Below are 19770 nucleotides of genomic sequence, written 5' to 3' on the forward strand. Positions count from 1 at the left end.
GACTGTTGATCGCTGCCAGGAACAAATTTTGGAAGTATTTGAAATTTAGTCTAAAATATTTATTTTGTTTAAGATAATTGATTTAGAATTATTTTAGACTGTTTGGGAAATAATCAATATGATCACCAAGAGTAGTATTTAGCTTTTATAGAATAAAGGTTACTAATATTTATTCTTCTTACTCAGAATGTGAGCCTACAGTGGTAAGATATGATTATACTGGTAGAGATTTATTTTATAAGCCTTACTTGTCTTTATTAAAGAGATTAGTCTTCACTTGTCAGGTGACTACTGAAAAGAGTCAGAAATAATGAAAATAACTCATGTGACCAGAGTTCATTCACAACATTATATGGGCAATCTAAAAGGTCTCTATCATGGAATCCCTGGAGGCAATGCAGTCAGACTTAAATCATAGATATCATTGATATATCCATGAGACAAGTCTTTTTAATGCAGACACAATTTTCTGTTTGTCACTGTTTAATGTTCAAAACAGCTTTGAACTAAGTGGTTAATGGTTTGAAACAATTCAAGTACATTCTTTCCCCTAGAAACACACATAACATTTGTTACAACAAGCAATATAGTCTTACAAGTCTTCCAAATAAGCATCCCTGGCTGGAAGTACTGGCAAACCATCCACAGTTAATTCATATTCTAGGCTTTTGCCTGCATACAGTTTAATTATTAGATCCTCCCTGCCTCATGTGAATTTTGACCTTCAGTGTTGAAGGTGGGGCCTAACAGAAGGTGTTGATCCATGGAAGTTGATCCCTCATGAATGGCGTGGTGGTTTCATCAAGGTGATGAGTGAGTGAGCTCTTGCTCTATTATTAATAGTTCCTGTGACAGCTGTTGGTCTGGCACCTCCTTCTCCCTCTAATGTCCTCTCTTCTAGCTGATCTCATACATCCTTGTTCTGATTGGTTTTCTTCCTGAATGTAAGCAATCTGAGGCCCTAGTCAGAAGTGTGGGCCCCCAAAGGTTTCCTGCTTACCCAGTTCCCTGGTGGGGGCGGCTCGAGGCCCTTGGTATCCCCACATAGGCAGCACAGTCCTTCCTGCAACTTCAACTTCAGCGTCTCCCCTCCCATCGCCACTATGTTTTCTTCAGTCTTTCTCCCTCTGAAGATCTATTTGAAATAGGTCTCTTCACGGATATCCTCAGTGTTCTGTATTTGTCAATTAAATAATAAAAGATTTTTTAATTAAAAATAAAATTAAAAGCCCTAATAAGCTGGTTAATAAATGGGCTGAATTGACATTTCTCCAAAGAAGGCGTACAAACGGCCTAAAAGTACTTTAAAAGATTCTAAATGTCACAACTCTTCAAATTCATATCAAAACTATAGTTGACTTGTCACTTTGCACCAATCAGGAAGGTTGTTTTGCAAAACAAGACCACAAATGTTGCTGAAGATCTGGAGAAATTGGAACCCTTGTGCATTGATTGTTGAAAATGCAAAAGTGTGCCCCTATGTTAGAAAACAGAATGGAGGTTTCTCAAAAAATTAAAAATGGAACTACCATGTGATACATTTATCCAGAAGAATAAAACCAGGATCTTAAGGAGACATTAGTACTCATGTGTTTATTGCAACACTACTCAGAGTAGCCAAACAGTGTGATCAATCTAAGTGCCCAGGGACAAATGCCTAGACAACAAAAAGGTAGTATATGCTCATAATGGAATAATAATCTCCCTCAAAAAAGAAAAGAAAATTCTGTAACACAGATGAACCTTAAAACAGCATACTAAATGGAATAAATCCACCACAGAAGGGCAAATACTGCATGATTCCACTCATATGAGGCATCTGAGAGTTACACTTATATAACCAGCAAATAGAACTACAGTTATCAAGAGTTAGAGTGAGGTGGAAATGGGAAATTTCTAATTAATGAGAATAATAGTTCAGCTATGCAAGGTGAGTACGTTCTAGAGATCTGCTATACAACATTATTCCTACAATTAGCAATACTGTGTTATACACTGAAAAATTTATTGATTGGGTGGATCTCATGCAAAGTGTTCTTAGCACAATAAACTTTTTAAATGTTAGAGCCAAAGATATCATAGTCAAATAAAAACACAGTTCTGTTCCTGAACATATATATTTCTTCTTTTTTATTGTTTGGGATTCATTGAGGGTACAATAATTAGGTACAATGATTGCATTTGTTAGGTAAAGTCCTCCTTTCTACCCGCTCATTCCTTCCTCTACCCCCAACCTTTTATTAAATCATCTACTGCCTTTATATTAGAACTGAGTACATTGGATTCTTGCTTCTCCATTCTTGGAATGCTTTACTAAGAAGAATGTGTTCCAACTCAGTCTAGGTTAATACCAAAGATGTAAAGTCTCCATCTTTTTTAGTGGCTGAATAGTTTTCCACAGTATACATATACCACAGCTTGTTAATCCATTCCTGGGTTGGTGGACATTTAAGTTGTTTCCACATTTTGGCTATTAAAAATTGAGCTGCAATAAACAGTCTAGTACAAGTGTGCTTACGATAAAATGATTTTTTTTTTCTTCTGGGTAGATGCCTAGTAAGGGGATTGCAGGATCAAATGAGAGATCTAATTTACTTTAGAACAGAATTTTCAACTTTGTTTACAAACACTATGTTTTCATCCCTAATATATAACGAACTTCTAAACATAAAGGGAGAAAGAAAATTATACAAATGAATTAAAGTGATCAAATATTTTTGAAAGTGTCAAACACAAATAGAGCTTAATTGAAAAAACCTATCTCTGTCTCACTCACCATATGAGAACTACATTATCTATCAATTATTTTGATTTATTAGCAAAAACTTAAAAATGCGGCAACATTCTCTGTTTTTGAAGCTGTGGAGAAGTAGTCACATATATTGTCAGTCAGAGCCTAAAGTGAAATGACTTTATGGGAAGATTTGGTAATATCGAGTCTTTATTAATTGACCAGAAAACCCACTTCTAGGAAAATTATTTTAGGTAAATGACAAAAAATATTAAGTCAGTTTGCAAGTCAATTTATTATATACCTATTTGTAACACATGGCAAGAGTGGAAGGGAAAACGTTTATGTTATTAGTGGACATTTTGAATAAATTATAGTGCATCCATACACTACAGTTGTAAAAGGGATAGAGATATATTTATACACCTGTATCATGATCCTCAGCATTTATATTGATTAAAGAAAATGGAAAATATAGTTCCCAAATAAAAGGAAATACTAACTTGCATATATAATGATTTATGATTAAAAATAAAAAACAATAAACAATAAGATATAACATTTAATTTTTTTATACATTTGAAGACTTCCCCCCAACTAAATAAAACATAAGGGAATTAAATATCACTAAGTATATATTTAGTTGGTAAGTTAACCACATGAACAGAATTATTCAAGTGTTTTAATACACAATAATTGGTCTGTATATCAATGTGGGATTTAATCTAAGAATAAATAGAATAGCTAAAAAAAAAATCTCTTTTTGGGTGGGTGGCAGCCCCATCACTGTTACTCTAATGTGGACAAAAGAAAAAATGAAAATTAATGTGATATTTGTGTTCTAATATGAGACAAAAGAAACACAATGAAAAATAAAAGACTGAACTGATCCTGCCATCCAAAATTTGAATTATATATTTTAGCATGCACTCAGAAAGTGTTTTCTAATAAAAAATATATGTTTGATGTGTTTACTGGTACTATTCACTGAAAATACCTAGAAGAGATGATTGACTTCATAAAAATCATCAGAAATGTTCCTAGATTCAACATTTCCCAGTGTAAATGGGACTCTTTGGAGAAGTGATTGATCCTAGGTCTAATATAGAAGAGCGTAACATGAGGCTGGAATAACTTAAGCTGGGTAGGAAGGAAGCAATCAAAGAGTAAAAGCATAACATCCACAAGATGTTCAAATTGAAGACTTTTCTCTTGGCTAAAACACCCTAATGAAGTAGGAAATCAATTTAATTCTTATTTGAAATTGGTACGTCAAACACCAACATGAACGAAAAAAAAACCTATAAATTCATATGTTTATAATAATACCTACAAAACCCAACTTGGAATATTGAATAAAGAGCAAAGTAGCATTTATCTGGGCTTTTCTATGTGAACTGTATAATGAATAAGCAAATGGTGCATGATAGATTTAGAATATAACCTTTTTGTAGCACATACTGAACTAATGGATCCAGCCATTGGCCACCAATAACTGCTAAGTATTTTTGACTCTATTAAACATGTATCTCAGTTGAAAATATAAAATTCTCTTTCTGGAGTGGTTTTGTAAAAAAAATAAATCTAAACCCAAACATAGATTAAGCCTCCAAATCTAAATAGGAACCACTGAAAATCAACAGAGGGAGGATGCAATGAAATGAGTCACTGCTGCACATCTGCTTCCTGTGAATAGAGATAGAAATTCTTGCTGCTTATAAATTGGGGTTTATGATAAAAAAAATTACATAATTTCTATTCTTTCTGCAAAACTGAACAGTAAAAACTAAGTGGATAAGGATAACACCCCCTATGATGTGGAGACATAGCTGCCAAAATGTCCCTTTTACCAAGAGCTTCTTTAACAATAAAGTAGTTCACAAAATTGCACCCCAGCCATGCTACAGCTCTGTAATAGTGACTGTTTTGACTTTTTATTAGTTCATACACAGGTATATTTATGTCAAGACTTCACATTGTACACCTCAAATATACAAAAATTTGCATTTGTCAAATATACTTCAATAAAGCTGAAAAAATAAAATAAAACGTTCTCATTATATAAATTAATGTCATTTTGTATTAAATGTATGTTTAATTACTTCATTAAATATATTTGTATTAACCAATTCTTATGTAATAAATTTTATTAATTGATATAATTGTATAATAAATGCATAGCTTATCTTATGATACATATTTTATTGCCAAAACATTTAGGGAACATAAAGAACAACGTTAAAGAAAATAATTAGTTATCTACTAACCAGAATTCAGATAAATAAAAGGTTTTCATTTTATGGTAATTCTCATTAGAATGTTAGAAAGATGAAAATAAATGTGAAGGCCAAGACGAACAACATGGTGGACAAAGTGGAAGGCTGCAATTTGCAATGAAAATTGAATTAGTTAACCTATGCAATAATATTTTAAAAGGTGTGAGCACAATATATGCATTCTAATAGTTATTCTTTACTTAGAATTATGGAATAATTTTTTCATTCCTGATGCCTAAGGGATAAATAACAAAAAAGGCATATGTAGAATACTTTTGTATGTTAAAACATTGGTGAAACCAGTTATATTAAGAGTTCTAGTTTTGTAAGAAAGTAGACTTCTCAGCTATTTTTATTATTCATGAAATATTAAAGAACTATAAAATATTAAGTAATTACTATAAGTAAATATTTTGTAGAAGGCAACATTTTAGGTCCTCTGTGGTATGTGCAAAGATGCCTGTAACCATTCTCAAGGGAGAGTGATCATGGAGAACAAGAGTTAGGAGGCTACTGAGAAATCCAAGGATGGCTTCCAGAAATCCCTCATGGTCTGTAATGTGGCAGAGATGTGACCTAAACTTTGCCTTGTTCCTAGGAGATCAAATATTTTGAGACCCAAACAAATAGACTTGATGTAGTTTAGGTCTTTTATTTTTCCAGAGGGAAGCGGATCCTAGTTTAAAAATCTGTGCTCATAATACCCAATATTCTTGTATTGTTCTCCATTCTCTCTTTCAATGAGACTTTCTTGAACTTCTAGATCAACATTGAAGAGGAATATAATACATTTACAGATCTTGGAAGATGTCTGATGTTCTGTTTTTATTTCCTGAAATAGCGACCACTATAAAATAGAGAAAATAAATTTGATTAGTGTGAACTTTGGTAGTATCTGGAAGAGAAGCAATGATTTTACATTGTGTCCTTTATAGCAGAGGTTTTACCATCTAAGATATGGAGGAGACACTGCCCAGGATTTTAACAGACTAAATCAATGGAATAGTACATCAGCACAGTGTTTGAACAGCTGGGGATTCACTGAACAGATTGGGATGAATGTGAGAGGTTCCTGTATATCTCTGGATACCCTATGGATGAGTGATCTCATGTGGGGCAAGTTGACTAGGAAATGAAACACTTTCCCATAAAGCTTAGTAGCTCAGGAGGGAGGATGTTCAAATGGAAGATGGACTGTGCTACAATCCCGGTGACAGAGCTGCTAAGATCTAAGGCAAGTAGTTGTTGTTCCAATTTGTGTTCAGAAAAGAATTAAAATTAAAAATAGATGAATGTCGAACATCCCTTGAAGCTGAAAAATAAAGATGCCTCTCTATAAATATATATATATGTGTGCGTGTGTGTGTGTGTGTAAACACATTTCTTGTGAATCATTGAACACATCAAGCATTAAATATTCTATAGAAATATAAGACAAGCCAGTACATGAATAAGGGAATATCTTCCTCTTCTTAAAAAAATTATCTTTTTATTACGGTAAATATACATAATATGTAGGATGTTCTTATATTATCTTGATAATTAGACCAAAATGTTAATATTTAAAATGAAATTAATAATTAAACTATGCAATTGATTCTGAAAATAAAATATTTTTATTGGCTAAAAATCATTAACTAGTTTCTTACAAGAAGAATAAATGTTTACTACTTTTGTCTTCTAATTCTCACTGTTACCATTTTGTTTTTAGGAGGTAGCATCCTTTAATATATACATGATGGGAAAAGTAAGAAAAACATATGTTTCCCCAAAAAAGGTGACAGTATTTTGCATAAATTGAACCCAATGCAAGATTTATGAATTTTATTGAAAAGTTCCTAACTTCTCCTGCTGGATTTAAAATAAAATAACTAGTAAATAAACTAGATTCATATATTAAAATATAATGCAGGGCAATGCCTGTGGCTCAAAGGAGTAGGGCATAGGCCCCATATGCTGGAGGTGGTGGGTTCAAACCCAGCCCTGGCCAAAAACTGCAAAAAAAAAAAGCAAACAAGGTAGTCAAAATAAACTATCCTAGATTGCAGAAAATGTTTTAGAATTGTATCAAAGATGACAATATTGATCATTGATCATGATGATCATATTTTTCATCTCTTCCATTTCATTTTCTTTCTACAGAAATATCTTTAAAAGATGAAGAAAGGAGAGAGAGAGAGAAGTAGAGTGAGGGAGAGAAAGACATGAACCACACAGTAATCACAGAGTTTGTACTCCTAGGCCTTTCCGACGATCCTGACCTTCAGATTGTCATTTTCCTTTTTTTATTTCTCACATATGCATTAAGTATCACTGGAAACCTGACTATCATCACCCTCACCTTGGTGGACTCACATCTGCAGACACCCATGTATTTCTTCCTCCGGAATTTTGCTTTCTTAGAAATCTCCTTCACAACTGTATGTATCCCTCGGTTTCTGGGGGCAATTGTCACTGGGGACAAGACCATTTCCTTCAACAACTGTGCAGCCCAACTCTTTTTCTTTATCTTCATGGGAGTGACTGAATTTTACATTCTAACTGCCATGTCCTACGACCGCTACGTGGCCATCTGCAAACCCCTTCATTACACAACCATCATGAGCAGGAGCCTCTGCACCCTGCTGGTGCTGTGCGCCTGGCTGGGCGGGTTTCTGACCGTGTTCCCGCCCCTGATGCTTCTCCTCCAGCTGGATTACTGTGCTTCCAACATCATTGACCACTTTGCATGTGACTATTTCCCCCTCTTGCAGCTATCTTGCTCAAATACATGGTTCCTCGAAATACTTGGTTTCTATTTCGCTTTGGTTACTTTGCTATTCACGTTGGCGTTAGTGATTTTATCTTACATGCACATTATCAGGACTATTTTGAAAATTCCGTCTGCCAGTCAGAGAAAAAAGGCTTTCTCCACCTGTTCCTCTCACATGATTGTCATTTCCATTTCTTACGGAAGCTGTATATTCATGTATGCTAATCCCTCTGCCAAAGAAAAGGCGTCTCTGACAAAGGGAGTAGCTATTCTCAACACCTCTGTTGCTCCCATGCTGAACCCCTTCATTTATACCCTGAGGAACCAGCAAGTAAAACAAGCATTCAAAGATGTGGTCTACAAAGTTGTGTTTTATGCAAACAAATGAAATGTTTTGTCAAAAATAAAGTATTTTATAAAAAAGCAATTAAGTAGAATCTGAAAATTCATTTGTATCAGTATCTTTGCTTTCTTACAGTTTCTGCCTATGCCACATTAGCAGTTAATCTGATATTTCCCCAGTCCATTTCTTCCACCCCCATACCCATTTCTCCAAACAATTATTTATTGGCTGACTTACAGATATAGTAAAATTTATCCCCCCATCAAATTTTCTTTAAATGTTATACTCTATGTAGGACATGTAAAATAGTTTAAATTCTGATGTATCAGTTCTTAAATGGCACATATGTTATCATATTGTAATTCAAACCTAGAGTCTGAAATGTTAAGTTTTTTCTGTATTTTCAAGATGAATATTGATAATGTTACAAAATGTTTTAGACCCCCTATGTTCTGCGTCACTGTCCATTACGGTCAGTCTCTATAGAGGCAATATATTCTATTGGATTGTACTTCACATGTAGGCCTTTATACTTTGTAAAATCTAGTGCAAGCCACTACCATTTTCTTTGTAAATTAAATTCCTCACTGAAAATATAAAAATAAATTTAGCATGCACTGTAATTACTTTCATTGTATAAACACCAATTCAATAATTAATCATTTGACCTGAGGTCTATGTCACTGCTTCCTGGCTATACTGTGGTAGTATTTAAACTGCAAATGCTCATTTTTCCTCTTATATTCTCCCAAAAGATATTATCCTTGTGAGCTTTGTCTAACACACCTTATTTTTAAAGTTGCATACTACTGTAATACACAAAGCAAAATGTAAAAGAATTTCAAATATGTATAAATTAATGGAAAATATAATTTTACATATGGTAATATACTGAAGAATTTTAATCTTTTACTCTTAACCATTTGTTCCCACAATATGGAAATCAAAACATTGAATACAGGAAATTAACATGGAGAATATCTCTCTGGGAAACTTAATCTTCATGATATTTTAAGGATTAACATATGCTTATTTTTTATTTTATTTCCTTATTTTTTTACTGAGACAGAATCAGACCTTGTGGCCCTCGGTAGAGTGCAGTAGCATCACAGCTCACAGCAATCTCCAACTCTTGGGCTCAAGTGATTCTCTTGCCTCAGCCTCCCCAGTGGAGTACAGGCACCTAACACAATGTCTGACTTTTTTTTTTGGAAAGACAGAGACTTGCTCTGGCTCAGGATGGTCTCAAACTCTTGAACTCAGGGCAATCCACCTGACTTGGGCTCCCAGAGTGCCAGGATTACAGGTGTGAGCCACCATGCCCAGCCCATGTGCCTATGTTTTAAAAAGTTTAAAACACCACTTATATATGCCTTTTATTTACTTATTTATTTATAAATAAGTCTATTAAAGAAAGATTCAGTGATTGAAAAGAGTTGTTCTTATCCTCAGGCAAATCTAGTAATAGAGAGAAAAAAGTAAATAGACTGTTACAGTGCAATATTATGTGTTGTATCTCTATGAGAAAATAACGTACAGATGAATAGATATATTAAGATCTAAATAATAATAGACTTGCTAACATCATTAGTAATTTACAAAATCCTAGCCATATGAAAGGTAGATTGTTATTTTTATTTTTTATACCAGGATAAAAGACATGAAAGAGATAACAGGTAAGAAAAAAATATGAGATAACAAAAGCTTCAGATAAATAGACATACCACTAATAAATAACACTAAGTTAGCATTTAAAATATCAGAAATGCTGCTAAGTACATAAACTTATTTATTTGCACCCTCTGTAGTGCACATGGTAATAGTTTTTCCATTAGCTAAATAATTTGATCAAAGCTGTCACGCAAAAATTTCTAGATTTTATGCTTTTAAACTATATTCTTATGCCTGCGGGAAAGTTAGGATTCTAACTCAACTGACTGAATTAAAAATTTTTCCTTATATGTAATATTTCTTCTGTGTGACTCTAGGGAAAAAAAGGTATTATTCATATATGGGCATTTGGGTGACATCAAAATGTGATTTCGATTTTGTGCATTCATACCAATAATTAGCCAACAAGTAAGACACACAAACTTCTTTGGTTAAATGAGTTGAAGACTCTATTTTGAATTTTTGAGTTGCAATACTTGACCTTCAACTTGCCATCAGTAAGAACTTAGAATTAGATATACCAATTCTAAGCCTTTGATTTATTGGTTTATTGGGAGATCAATTATTTAATATAAACTACATGGATACTATCATTTAAGAAAGAAATGTAATTCAAATGCAACATCAGTGACTACAAAGCCTATGGAATGAAAAGTTTATATTTTATTGCAAACCCATGTCTTTTTCTGGCTCTCAGGAGTTTGGAGCCACTGTCATCCCAACAGGCAGAGGCAAACTTCCTTGCAAGCAGCCATCAGTCAAGCTGCCAAAAAGATTTTCAAAGAACTAAATAGTAACAGCAAAGAGAACTGTGTTAATTGAATACATCTTTGTCTTAGTCTCCATTTATGCCTGTACAAACCAATGTAATTTGCTATTCAACAAGGAATCAAGACTGGATGAACTCACTATCATCATTATGCTGCAGTTTTACTCCCATGGTGTGGAGTTTTCATGCTGTCCTGGTGAATTACTCCCATGACAAGAACTTCAGCGCTTAGAATAAATTGTCTCCTTAAGAAAGTCATTTTCTTGCACCTTGTTTTTCTGATAAACTTATATTAAATGAAAAATTCCAGAATTAAACAATCTGTAAGTTTTTAACTGCAGATCATTTTAAGTAACATGATGAAATCTCACTCTGATTGGCCCTGTCCCCAGGACATGAATTATCCTGTCTTCAGATCCGCTGTTGCACTATTACAGTGTTTCCTTAATAATGGCCTCAAAGGTCAATCCAAATATGCTGAAGACAAGCTGGAGCATGCTTCCTTTAAGGGAAAGATGGAAGCTCTCAACTTAGTAAGGAAGCAAAAACATCATTTGCTGAGGTTGCCATGAAGCCAAAAGTTAGAATAAGTATGAATGATATGCAAAAATATTCTAAATTTCATAAACAATTTTCCTTCAAAAGGGAAGGCACTTGAGCCATATTCATCATGATACTCATGAAATATTTTCAATTTAGAGACAGCTTGTGATTTGCTGAGAAACATAGTTAAACAGAGATTTCTAGCTGTTGGAAGAAATCCATGGTGTTACCATTTTCTTCCTTCATATAGAAACTATAATTTTGAAGACAAATTGGAAACATTTGGCAATGTTGAACTTTAGACTTGTTTGGTGATTGAATAGTTGTTAAATACTCAAAGATATATCATAAATTGAAGATGTAGGTCAAGGAAGCAAAATAATTATAAAATTATAACAAAAAAATGAGGTCATTTAGGCTGTATTATTAGATGATTCCTTCTATATAAATATATACAAACTCCTTCCTGGTTGTTACAAATGTTTGCAATCTGTATAAGCATTTTGATTGTTAACCTCAAAGGTCAAAACACTTTCTCTGTGAAAGACCAGGCCATAGAATTTCTGATGCAAGTACTCAACTCTCTCATTATAGCATGAAATCAGCTATAAATAAAATGTAAATTAATGGACTTGGGTAGTCCCAATAAAACTTTTACAAAAGTAGTTTGTAGGCCACATTTGGCTCATGGACCAGTCTGCCCACTCCTGTTTAGACTTTTCCATAAACATTGGCCCACATATTACTTCACATGAAATATAAGACAATTTGACTAAAATGTCAAAACCCATGAATAGATACAAACTTATAAAAATTAATCTCAACTTTTACTTTTTTATTATAAAAAGGATAAGAATAATCTTATAAATATTTCCAGAGAAAAAGAAGAGTTAAACATATCTAACTCATATTGTGGACTTTGGTATCATTCTCAGTATCAAAAAATAATATAAGAAACGAAGACTCACCAACAATTTACTCACAAAATAGGAGATAAAATACTTAAAGAAATTAGCAAATCTACTACTTAATGACTTTGATGATTTTTCAAAAATCCAATAATTAGTTTTTTTAGGATAAAAATTTATTTTTTTCTAATTTCTTTTCTATTTTTCCTATTCATTTCCTAAAAATATTTTTTAACTATTTGTATAATACCTGAGTACTACATGTGACGCAACACCACCTGTCAATCAGATACATTTTTTTGATAACAAACTCAACTTATAGAAAAATAACTAAATTATATATTGGCATTCAATTAATTGTAGGCTAATCAGGTATCTTGGGGGGGTGATTAAGCGATAAAAAATAATTTTTTAAAAAATTACTAAAATTAATCAGTAGCAGTCACTGGAGTTGTTCAGTGACAACATGTCAACTCAGGTTTTCAGATGAAAGGAAGTCTTCCAATATTTGGATTTTTTAAACATTTTGGTTTAATTTTTTTTTTTTTTTTTTGAGACAGAGCCTCAAGCTGTCCCCCTGGGTAGAGTGCCGTGGCATTACAGCTCACAGCAACCTCCAACTCCTGGGCTCAAGCGAGTCTCCTGCCTCTGCCTCTCAAGTAGCTGGGACCACAGGTGCCCGCCACAACGCCTGGCTATTTTTTGGTTGCAGCCGTCATTGTTGTTTGGCAGGTCCAGGCTGGGGATTCGAACCCGCCACCTTAGGTGTACGTGGCTGGCGCCCTAGCCGGTTGAGCTATAGGCGCCCAGCCGGTTTAATTTTTTTATTTTGAATGTGTTATAGGAAATATTATTTGTATTTAAAATTCTCCCTTCATTTTCTAAGAACAGTGAGACCTGGTAGCTTAACTGTTTTTCATTGATTGAAAAAACACTCACCAGCCTCAAAAAAATCTTGGAGATAATTATTAAAAAGAATTATTAAATTCATGAGCTGGTTAGTAGGATTGTAACAGAGATAAACCAGCCTAAATCAAAAGTAAAATATTAAGAGGTCTGGAGAAAAACTAAAGAAGTAATAGAAACAAGAAAGAAAGAAAGAAAGAAAGAAAGTGGAAGGCAAGAGTGTTTGCTGCAGCTTTTCATAAATATCTTTATTTCTATTTCATGAGTTTTGATGACTCTGTGCTGAATTTTGTCAAATGCTTAATCTGCATCAATTGATAAGATCAAATAATTCTTCTTTAGCTTTTAATACAGTAGATTGCATTGATTAACTTCTGAGTATTGAACTGAGCTTTTATCTCTGAAATAAATCTGATTTCAGGAAGAAAAAGTATCCAGTGTACTCATCCCTACTATGGAACTAATTTATAAGCATTCACATTTCCAAATGCAAGCTATAACCCAACTATATCCCAAGATGAAGGGTAAAGAGGAGAGGAAGGGGAGGGGAGGCAGGAGGATGGCTAGAGGAAGGGTAAATGGTGGGACCACACCTATGGTGCATTTTACAAGGGTACATGTTAAATCTATTAAGGGTAGAATAGAAATGTCTTAACACAATAACTGAGAAAATGCGGTGAAGGCTATATTAACTAGTTTGATGAAAATGTTTCAAATTGCATATACACCAGCACATTGTACCCCATAATTGCATGAATGTACACAGCTATGATTTAATAAAAAAAAATAAAAAATAAATAAAATAAAATAAATCTGATTTCATTTTGGTCAGAAAAAAGTAGAAGGTAAGAGAGTGATGGAAGAAAGACTAGCTATTTGTTATCTTGGACACAGAGAAAAGATACAAAGAAAAAACATGTATGTTAGGTTTTTTCAAAGGAAATACTGTGCTTTTTCTGATAGAAACTCATCCCTTTTTGCCTCTAAAAAGATCAATAAAGACTACATTGCTCACAAATAAACTTATGATAGAGACAAGATATGTCACCTTATTCTTTAATAGTATGTAAGTTATTTCATAGGTTTTTATTACTGTTTGGAAAACTGAAATAACTTAAATGTTTAGTAAATGCCTACTGGTCAGTAAATTTCAAAAATAATTGCTATGTGTATTACTTTTAAAGAGTTTTTGAAAGAAAATATGAAAATGATCAGTATTTGGACAAAAACAAAAGTAAAGTAATATAATTTTCATAGGTACCCAATAATTTTTACCATTTCTATATATAAAAATGCTGAACATGTAATTTCAATGCCTATTTCAGTGTATAAATTATAAACTCAACATATCACCATGTGTCGGTTTTGTCCAATTTGTTAACTAGTGGATTATTCATTATTTCATGCTTTCTTTCCTTTGTCTCACTTTCAAATACTCTCATTTGCAATTCTATTAATTATTAGCTCTTCTGAGGTTAATGCCACCAGAAGATGTAAGTCCATGCTGTATGTCCATATTTATACCTATGAAGAAAATAAGGAGAAATTGTTAAACATCTAATTTATATTACATATATATGTATAGATATATATTTCTAGTAATGAGGCTTGAATCTTTCAGTTCAGAATGTTAAGAAATAAATATGTTAAAATTATTTAATCTCAGATTTTCAACTATTTTGTTGTTTGTAAATATTTTCTCAATGGGAAGATATCATACATAAAACTTAAACAAAGATTTAACAAAGGTAAATGGTTCAGTGAAGGGAAGTAGTTAAAGGGCAATAAACACAAGTTTTTGTAAATATTGCTGGGGCATTAGTCACGGCACAGGAGAACAGCTTAGGGAAACTCAAAGAAGCAATACAGGTATACAGTATAAAACTCTGTGTAGATTCTTAATATTGTCCATTTCAGAAGACTATTAAGTCATATTAGAACTCTAAAGCATTGTTTTCTACTACCTCATTGTGGTAAAGATATCTTTTCTGAATTGCCAAAATTCAAGGATATAAGCATACCAATTTTCCTGAAAATAGGTCCACTATTTCTAGGAAAGAAAATCTGGACCTGTACAATTACAGAGGAAGCAAACTCCAAATCAAACTTTCATAAACCCAACATCACATGTTGCTTATATGCCTGCCTTATTTACATCAATAATTATGTTCTTGTATTATCCTATCAATAATTATAAAAAGATCAATGATTCCTCTGTATCTTTTAATGATGCCTCACCTTAGCACTCTTTGTTTACTTAATAAATTCCCATGAGTCAACAAGAAAGACACAGATAAAATAAATCCAATTCCATTTTTACAACATGCATAGAGAGAGACTTTCCTTATTTTCCATTGTTCAAATCAACACCCACAGGAAACTATAACATTCTCTGAAGTCTAAGAGAAGTATTACTTACATTTTATGGCTGTATCATCATAGAGTTCTAAAATATTTATTTTCAATGTTTAGACAAACGCAAAAGTGAATGTTTTAATAAATGTTTATTACATGGGATGGAGAAAATGGAAAAATACTTTACTAGTCAATCCAGATATCACTGTGTTTATAAATGGATCTTGTACGAGAATGAAAAGAAGGAATCAACTGTAGTATAGTAAAAGTTTCAACAATTTTGTAAGGTCAGGAATTGAGGATATTGTGGGTCAAATATTAGTAGTCTAAAAACTTTTCTCTAGTCTGTGAAAAAGTTAAAGCAGCACCTTGTTTTGAGAGTACAAAGGAAACCAGATAAACTACCAAATCAATTTGCCAGCTCTGAAATTATGACAATTTAAGAGAGCCAGATGGAGAGTTTCAGACTAAATTATTAAGAAGAATCAGAAAGTAAGTAAATTTGTCATTCTTAAATATGATACATATTATTCTCCTTTATTTATATATTTTTAAATATTGCACATTACTGTGGGCTTATAGCTCTTTTAATATTAAATAACTTTATCACCGAAAAAAGTGTTATTCCCAGTAAATGTTATGTTGATCTCTATCTTGGTCATTTGCTATAGCAATATTGAAGATTTTAAACATAATTAAATTGCATGTTGTATGAATTAAAATGTATCTGGATGATGATTTGTTTTAGCAATACAAGTTTTTCTACCTTGTTCTTCTGGATTTTTTTGCTAGAAGAGGAAAGAAATAGGCATGGAAGATAATACCACCAGTCAAACCCTTCTATAATGTAGGAGTGAATGCCAACAAAACATTGCTGTGGATAATCATGTATTTTCAAAATGAGATAATTACTATGGTGACCAATTGTTCAATCTTGTGAGTTTCCTAAACTTTGCGGGACTGAGTTTCTCAAAATACCTTGCTTTAAGGCAGACCTGTTTGAATATTAGCACCCAATCTTTTTTATCCATCACCTGTAATAGTGTATTTTCCATGAAGAGAGATTGATATTTTACTTCAGATAATATTTCTTACTTGAATGATAGAATGGGAATTGGAGAGGATTACTCTCCAATTGGAGAGAGTATATGGGGTTTTTGTTATTGTTTATAGATTATATGTAATTATGAATGTTTTAAAAATGTTATGCCCTATTCTCAATAGGATTTTTTTTCAATAATTTTACAGGGAGAACAGAGATTTACTGTTTTAAAAGTGGAAAAATATAGAGCATCAATGAAAAACCACACGGTACCCACAGAATTCATTCTTCTAGGTCTTTCAGATGACCCCGAGCTTCAGATTGTGATTTTTCTTTTCTTAATTATCATGTACATATTAAGTATCACTGGAAACGTGACCATTATCACTCTCACCTTGGTGGATGCCCATCTACAGACTCCTATGTATTTCTTCCTCAGAAATTTCTCTGTATTAGAAGTAACCTTCACAACTGTCTGTATCCCTCGATTTCTCGGCACAATTATCACGAGAGACAAAACCATTTCATACAACAATTGCACAGCTCAGTTATTTTTCTTCATCTTCATGGGCATAACTGAATTTTACCTACTAACTGCTATGTCCTATGATCGTTACGTAGCCATCTGCAAACCCCTGCATTATACAACTATCATGAGCAAGAGAGTCTGTGTAGTGCTCGTCTTCTGCGCTTGGTTGGCAGGATTCTTAAATATCTTCCCACCAGTTATTCTTTTTCTGCAGTTAGATTACTGTGGCTCCAATGTCATTGATCACTTTGTTTGTGACTATTTCCCCCTCCTACAATTATCTTGCTCAGACACATGGCTCCTGGAAATTATTGGCTTTTACTCTGCAATAGTGATTCTGCTCTTCACTTTGGCATTAATTGTTCTATCTTACGTGTTCATCATTAAGACAATTTTGAAACTTCCTTCTGCTAGTCAGAGAAAAAAGGCATTCTCTACATGCTCCTCTCACATGATTGTCATTTCCATTTCCTATGGAAGCTGTATATTCATGTATGCTAATCCCTCTGCCAAAGAAAAGGCTTCACTGACCAAAGGAGTAGCTATTCTCAACACCTCTGTTGCCCCTATGATGAATCCATTTATATACACCCTGAGAAACCAGCAAGTGAAGCAAGCCTTTAAGGACACTATCCAAAAGGTTATGTTTTTCTCTAGTAAATACTACTAGAAAACACAACTAATGTTAAAAGAACAAAGCTCTTGTAAATGCTATTTGTTGTTGTTTCATAGATTATATGTAATTATGGATGTTTTAAAATGTTATACCCTATTCTGAATAGGATTTTTTTTCAATATTTTTTATAACACTCTCTTTTCTTCAGTATAATTGCATGTGTTTGTTTGTTTGTTTGTTTTTTGCCATTTTCATATTAAAATTTCCCCCACATTATGCTCAATAAATTTGATAAAGCTGAATATTTCTTCATAATTTTCTGAATTTTAAAATGTTCTATTCACATGTATTTCAAAATGTAAAAAATCCTGGTTAATGATTATGATTTTGAATCTAAGTGGTCTGCTTTAGAGGAGAAACAGGGCATTCAGTTTGATGAAGAAAGTATCAGGATAGATGTGGACTTTGAAATTTTGCATTCTTACCAAGTAGTAGAAATGAACTTTTTTTTTGGAAATTTGATTCTATCTGGTATTTCTGAGAAATCAAATAAACATGATTTCTAAGGGGTAGAAATAAAATATAAATATTTCCTTAAGTTCTTGAAACTATTAGAAAGCCATATGGATACAAATTATTATACTAATAGTATTAATTATAATAATAACTGCAAGTAGCAATAGGAGAGTAGAAGATGAAGGTTTTCAGCAATGACTATATTGCAGACACATTCCAATAATTTTTGGTGTATTGGCTCATTTAATTCTGCCAACAACTTTTTGAGGTATCAACAATTATTATTTTCTTTGGGTCAAAAGATTTTTTCTTTAGATTTATTAATTATTCTAAAAACTAAATCAAAACCAAACAGAAAAGAGAATATTTAAAATTATCAAGGAAAATGCATGAAATGTTGATAAGCTGGTGAGAGGGTTTAACATTTTGGAAAACTGAATTTTAATCTAAAAGTCTAGAAATACCTTTAGAGTGTTTAGAAGTAAAAAAAGAAATAACATCTCTTATGCTAATATTCTACACACTCTGCTTTGTATTAGGCAAGTTATATGCCATATTCATTATGTGAAACCTCTTAAAAGATGTAAATCTATAGTCTTTCATTTGTAATAATTTATTAATAGAAATTCATTTTAAATACTAAAATTGTTAAAGGACTTTCTAATGTATAACTCATTCAGGTGATACTTAATTATCATGTGACAAGTATTGATGATGTAGTGATGAAAAATATGGTTCTTGCTTTAAATTTTCTGAAATTCTAGTGAGGAAAAAGTAACATCTTTTTAAAATTTAATTTGATAAATGCAACAATTTGGATCCAAAGTCAGTAATGTTACCATTGACAAAGATAGAGAATGTCAGTTTTCCTGCCTTTTTGCCTAGTAGAATCATGATAGTTTCACAATAATTGCTAAATGTGGGTATATTTTAGCACTAAAATGACATGCATTTGAAAATCTTGTCTACTTTGGTTGTTACCTCACTTTTTACCCTTTTCACCCTTATATCTTTCTTGATAATCTTGTGTGCTATAAAAAAAAATTGTTTCTGAATTAAAAAGAGTTACTTCTTGATTTTATAGCTTCATTATACCATCATTACCATAAAATTGCCAGAATATTTTCTAAAGAAAACTTCCACTCCCTTCATGGGCCTCATGCCATAACACTTCCAGTTTGATCTATTGAGTCAAAAGGAGAGTGTCACTCTAATTCCAGAAAAACTCTGCCTCTTTCCAAGAAGTAATATGAATATTCTTCTTCTTGTTTAATCAATAGTTAAGACTTTGGTTAAATAGAGGGGGTAGAGGAACCATGGGCCCTGTTCTCCTCCACAGAGAGAACTAGCCTCTACCCTGCCTATGGAGTATATTTTCTATACTTTCTGAACAACTGTCAGCTCCTCCTGAATTCTTTCTTGCATGACGCCAAGGACCAACTAGGACTTCAATGGATTCCCAGAATTGGGAGTCAATTCCCTGTGTCACCACTCCATATCTATAATTTCCTCAGATCTATCTGAAAGAATTATATTACCAACCACACCTTAGATTTCTAGATGTCAAAGTATTTCAAGTATTTTTTCTTTTAAATCCAGAGAACACTGAAGTTTATTACTCAATTTAAGTCCATGCATAAAACAAACAAGAAAATCATGACATTACTACCTTTTGAATACTTTAAGACTTTATCTGAAAAATAATAAAATAAAATACATTATTTCTTAACTCAGTATCTATCTTGGATACTTATAGTTTTCTATAAACAGAATAAAAATTTTCCAGGCATAAATTCTTTCTAATTCTTATGTG

The 19770-nt window shown here is 32.7% G+C and overlaps 2 protein-coding genes across 2 annotated transcripts; both read left to right on the top strand.

Moving 5' to 3' along the window:
* Window positions 1–7211: 7211 nt before the first annotated feature.
* LOC100955646 (olfactory receptor 6C3) lies at window positions 7212–8147 on the top strand. The gene has a single exon (XM_003790477.1). The coding sequence runs from the start codon at window positions 7212–7214 to the stop codon at window positions 8145–8147; it is 936 nt and encodes a 311-aa protein (XP_003790525.1).
* An 8403-nt stretch (window positions 8148–16550) lies between these two features.
* Window positions 16551–17495, top strand: LOC100957742 (olfactory receptor 6C3-like). The gene has a single exon (XM_003790647.1). It carries the CDS (start codon window positions 16551–16553, stop codon window positions 17493–17495), a length of 945 nt encoding a protein of 314 aa, XP_003790695.1.
* The last annotated feature ends 2275 nt before the right edge of the window (window positions 17496–19770 follow it).

Source organism: Otolemur garnettii, unplaced genomic scaffold, assembly GCF_000181295.1.
Source record: "Otolemur garnettii isolate 467f Iridium unplaced genomic scaffold, OtoGar3 scaffold00043, whole genome shotgun sequence".
NCBI classification, from domain to species: domain Eukaryota; kingdom Metazoa; phylum Chordata; class Mammalia; order Primates; family Galagidae; genus Otolemur; species Otolemur garnettii.